The sequence below is a fragment of the Myotis lucifugus genome, unplaced genomic scaffold, assembly GCF_000147115.1.
Source record: "Myotis lucifugus unplaced genomic scaffold, Myoluc2.0 scaffold_139, whole genome shotgun sequence".
Lineage (NCBI taxonomy): Eukaryota > Metazoa > Chordata > Mammalia > Chiroptera > Vespertilionidae > Myotis > Myotis lucifugus.
In genome coordinates, this window is record NW_005871187.1 from 1844207 (window position 1) to 1849591 (window position 5385).

General features: G+C 37.2%; 1 protein-coding gene across 1 annotated transcript in view; it reads right to left on the bottom strand.

Annotated features, from left to right (window-relative positions):
• PGR (progesterone receptor) overlaps window positions 1–5312 on the bottom strand; it is a 76723-nt gene extending 71411 nt beyond the window's left edge. Inside the window, exons 1-2 of the mRNA XM_014460767.2 lie at window positions 5252–5312; window positions 4016–4167 (exon numbers count right to left, since the gene is read on the bottom strand). Coding sequence (XP_014316253.1) covers window positions 4016–4022 — 7 coding nt within the window. The 5' untranslated portion in view covers window positions 4023–4167; window positions 5252–5312. The remainder of the gene's footprint in view (window positions 1–4015; window positions 4168–5251) is intronic.
• Window positions 5313–5385: the final 73 nt, after the last annotated feature.

Genomic DNA, 5385 nt, shown 5'->3' on the forward strand with positions numbered 1-5385 from the left:
TATATATATATATATATATAATTATCATGTTTTCACTTTAAATATAATTTTGTCTATTATACCTAAGTAAAATTAGAAAAAAGGAGAATAATAAGATGATCTAATTTAAAATCCATCAATACTTACTTAGCTTAGTATCTTCTAAATAACATCTTTCAACTGTATTACAATATTTGTCCAATAATATTCCATGAAATGTATTCACTACAAATGCTGTTACAGTGTCAAGCAACCAAAGAATAAGTGCTTGGCATCAGTTATGATGATTGGTTTATTTAGCAAACAATTATTTATTGAATGTTTAGCAGTCTCAGTGCATAGACAGGCAATTCAATGAGAAATTATCCTTTCCTTCTTAATACCAGGTCACACTAGCCTGCATTTGTAGGACCAACAGGTCATTATGATTTACCTCCTTGAAAAGTCTCCTTGAAAAGTCTCAAGGCAATTCTTAACCACTCACTTCCTGGTTCACTCCAAGTCTTAGTAAAGGAATCCTATTGCTTTTTGACTAATTCTTTCTTTCTTTCTTTCTTTCTTTTTTTTTTTTTTAGCTTAGAACAAGTCATCTCTCCCCCATATTCCCACTTTTTTGAGTGGTTTCCTTTTTTTTCTCTGCCTCTTCTCTCTTTTATCTCATACTAAGGAAAGCCGCCCAGTTTTCCTGGGTGACTTTTTCATGGGCTTTATCATCTCCCACTCCTAACTTGGAGGAAAACAGACTCTTGGTCCCTGACTATGTCTTCTCATTGCTGCCTTTAATGTGAAGTTAATATCGCCCATCCATTTATATCACTTACTTCTAATCACCCCTGGTTTTGCATTATTCTTTAATATTCACTTTTACCTTCCTGGATGTATCACTGGGCTCACATCTTTTCTTCCAACCATTTACTGTTTTCTTCTTTGAAATATAAACTACATTTGCTATTATGGGAAAGAAAGTATAGTGGTTAAGAGCACAGATTCTGGGGTCACACCATTTGGGTTTGAATCCTGACTAACATTTTAACTGTGATTAAGGCAATTTAACATCTCTGTGCCTTAGTTTTCTCGTTTGTAAAGTGAGTAATAATAATATCTACATTATAAGGATTACATGAAACACTTAAATATTTACTGGCACATTAGAAAGCGCTCTAAAATGCCATTATCATGATTACTCTTGGTAACATTAATATCCAAATTTTAACTATTGACTTTCAACTTCTGGACATATTGGCATCCACACATAGTTCTACCTTGCACCAACTAATTTACTCCAAGATTTCAAATGCTGTATTTCTCTCTAAGTATAAAAATCCTTCCTTAGCCGTCTCACTCTTGAAAACTCCCAGAACCTTTTCTTTTGCCTTAAATCACTAATTCTCTTCAGATGATTCCAAACATTAGCAACCTAACTTGGCAAGCTTTAACTCTCATAATTTCCTAATATGAGTCTTAATTAGTCTAATCTTAATCTCTTCTCTCTTCTTTGAACACATACACTTAAAATCTTTCAATGCCCAGAGATTGATAATCTTACTTGTCCTTTAGTAACTAAATTTATATCTTCCAGGAAGCCCTTTCCTACCATTTTAGAGCATACACATTCCATCTTACGACCACCTTCCCTCCTGCTCAAACACACAAACTCACAAACCTCACAAATCGTACATACTTTACAGAATTGCTTACCTGGGCATTTAGTGAGAATCTCTATTTTACATGCATATATGTTACCTCCTCCACTCTATTATTAGCTCCTTGAAGGTAAAAACAACACCAATTGAAGCTGACAATATGCTAGGCATTCTTTTAAAACTACATTTATTGACTCATTTAATCCTTATAACAACCTTAAGAAGTAGCTACTGTTATCCTCATTTTATATCTAAGGCAGAGAGAGGTGAAGTCAAAAAAATATCTTTGGCACAGATCTAAACATAAGGTGTATATAATTGCTGAGTGAATGAACTTACTCATACAGTTTTATAATCTTTAGTTCCATGAATGAGGTATCAACATTTATCCTGAGTCCCTCTTTGTAAATACTGCCAAATAAAGGTGCTTCATTTCTACTGCTCAAGACTAAAATAGGACATACCAAAAGTAAGGGTCCAACAAATGCTTTCTAAGAGTAAATTTGGGAAGGCATCCTTCTATGGTTTTGAATTCTAGTCTGATAATAATGGTGTGAAAGCATTTGTAATTTAGTTAGGGAGCACTTGGTTCTACATGTACTTTTTGAAGTAACTTCCAAGGATTACGTAGCACTTATCATATATCTACTTGTGCACACAATCTCTGAAAAAGAAGCATTGCAAGTAAAGAATATCTAAGCTATGTTGACTGACAATCAGCTATTAACTACTTGTGTGCCCTTTGGAAACTCAGATTTATGCGGGATTTCTTATCTGTAAAAAGAGGAATCTGGGCAAGAATAAACTGGCCTTTAGGGAATTCCAAGCAGTCATTCACTTTTAAAATTAGTCTCTTTAAGGGTGACTGTAAGAATGAAGGAAAATATATTAATGCAGAAGAAAATTTTCAGGAAATTTTTCAGAACCAAAGTCAGATGGGAAGAGTAACTCCAAATATGCATTGGAGAGCTGACTCTCCCACACAAAGGTCCTCCAACTTTAACTAGGACTAAATGATGTCAATGGGGAAGTTAAGTCCACTCGAGGTTGTCCCATTTTCTCATGTACTCTTTTCCACTGTCCTTCAATTAATTTAAAATGCAATCAAACACCCCTGAACCTGAATGCATAATGTTCAACATCAGTTAAGTACATCCATCCTTTGTGGGGAAAAAAACATTCTAGTAATATACAAAGCAAATATTTCTATGAAGAATTAATTTCAGTAGGAGGAGTATAAATCTATGAATAAATAGTTGAGAATCATTTTCATCAAAAAGGCATAATAGTTGCAAAGAATCACCTGTTAGGCTTCTACAGGGAATTCTGTTGTTAAGTGTCATTTAGGTGAGTATTACTTTGGTGTAAATGTGTATTTGAAAGCCCCTTGTAGATACAAATTCCCCACTCCCTCCCTTCCTACTGATAAGTACAGGACTCTTGAAATGCAAAAACTCAATAGAAAGCAGACATTTACATCTTTGGTTTCTTGTCTAAGTGTGACCTCAGAACTCCAGAGATAACCCTAAACTCATTTCAGCTCATTATAAAATACTTATTGTTAGAATTCAAATGTAAATTGATCTTTAAATGTATTTTTATCTTCAAATATAAATGTGAGTGGCTGTTTAGCACTTAGTGTAGCTAGAAAGACAACTTAAAAAACATTTTCTATGAGAGTCCAAGTCTGAAATACACTGTCCAAGCCAGTTCAAAATCATTAGATACATATGTAATTTAGATGACACTAAAAATATTACTTAAAGCAAAATAGTTCTTTAGAAACTATATTATTGTGGTGTCTAAACTTTTCATTTTCTTTAAACTGCTTACTCCTCTATTCTCACACACTTACAAAAATATCCTAAACAAAAAACTTTAAAAATTGTTTAGAATTACCATTCTTCAACTATTACATAAATATTCATGTAGGGAAAAGACAAAAATCATGTAGGAAATGTGTAACTGCATCATATATATGCATATATATACATATACAATTACATACATATATAATTTTGATTTTTACCATTTTTCTTGTCACCAAAAATTTAAATTTTATACTATATATAATATAAATATTTAATTAGAACAAAGCTGTTTCTTTAAAGCTACATAGTTAATGAACAATAACAGCACTGTCCCCAAGATTAATATAACTTGTGTCTAATATTGAAAATGTTAGTCCAGTAGTATGCAATTATAATATCCAACGACATTCAACTTTGAGTACTACCAATAAAGACAATATGGAAAACAACATCAGCATGTTTTAAGTTATATGGAAATGTCTCCATTTCTTAGAAGGAAGTGATAACTGACATCTATAAAATATTAAATGGTCTCCATCTGCAGTTGGACCAACCATAAAGGATCAGGGGAAAGGAGCCTACCTTCCATTGCCCTTTTAAAGAAGACCTTACAGCTCCCGCAGGTAAGGACACCATAATGACATCCGGATGCTTCGTCCCCGCAGATTAAACAGATCTTCTGAGGTAAGGATTCGAAGCTGTACTGTGGACTCTGGCTGGCTTCTGAATCCGGCCTTGAAATGCAAAACAAAGTACTCCAGTTATTTTTAGGTGCAACACTATCTAATAGCAAAGTTTTCTTAACCCCAGAATTGACAGAATGAAAGGGGGTTTTAAAAAATAGAACTATTATGTACACACTTAAAAGACATGCAAATTAAACCCCCTATTTGATTCATCAGACTTACAAATTATGAGCCTTTCTTTCATCAGTAGCCTTAGGCAAAAGAACAATAAATAACATACCTTTTTTTTTGTTGTTGTTCAGGAAAGCTCAAGAGTACTTACTAATGCTTTCAATGTGAGTTTTAGAACTCAACCCTGTAATGATTGCTTACTTAAACCAGTTTCTGTGTCATTTTAAGGTATTGTTCAACATATTGACACCGTTTTGCCTACTCACAGCACTTAAGATTCTCTCTCTTTAAAATTCCATTCCCTCAGTATGTAAGTCACATTTTTTTGAAAACCTGTGCAAAAAGTTGTAGTGAATCCAAACCAATATTGGAATACACCGCACTGCAGTGATTGATATTGACATCTCTAAGTAAAGCACATTACACAAATGAATTTTAATCTGGAGATTCGTCTGGGTATTGAACGGTTCTGCCTGCTACCCTCCATCAAGTGCCACTCAGCAGGGGGAAAGGTGCCTGACGGTGTGTTCTGAGGACCATCTAAAATGGGCAATTTCCAGCAAAAGCCCTAGAGCTGAACCCTATGACAGAGCCCCCGACTCGCGGCACCCTTTCCTCTCCACGCGGCACCCGCGGAGCTGGTGCGACGCTGCCTATGTTAAGTCAGGGCTGGTCCTGCCTGGGAATCTCGCATATTTGGAAGAAAGAAAAAAAATGTTTTCGGGAGGCACGCTCCCCAAATGGCATATTCGGAGCACCCTTTGTGTCCCCCCCAAAAACAAGTGAGCGGAGGAAGGAAGAGAAAGGAAGCCAAATTCCGGCGGCGCCCCGCCCCGGCCACCCAGCCTCCCGCAGCCACTCGGGGGAGCCGCGGCCGGCGCGCAGGGCCGGAGCCGCGGGCCGCTCCCCCGGGACCCGGACCCGGACCCGGACCCGCGGCCGCCCCCGCCCGGGCCCTCACCTCAGGTAGTTGAGATAGGGCGGGTAGACGGGCGCCAGCCCCTTCCTTGAGCACGGCGGCGGGGTAGCCGAGCTGCGGGAATCTCGTTGATGCCGAGCGGCGGGTAAGAGCGCGGGGGCTCGCCCCGGCGGCGC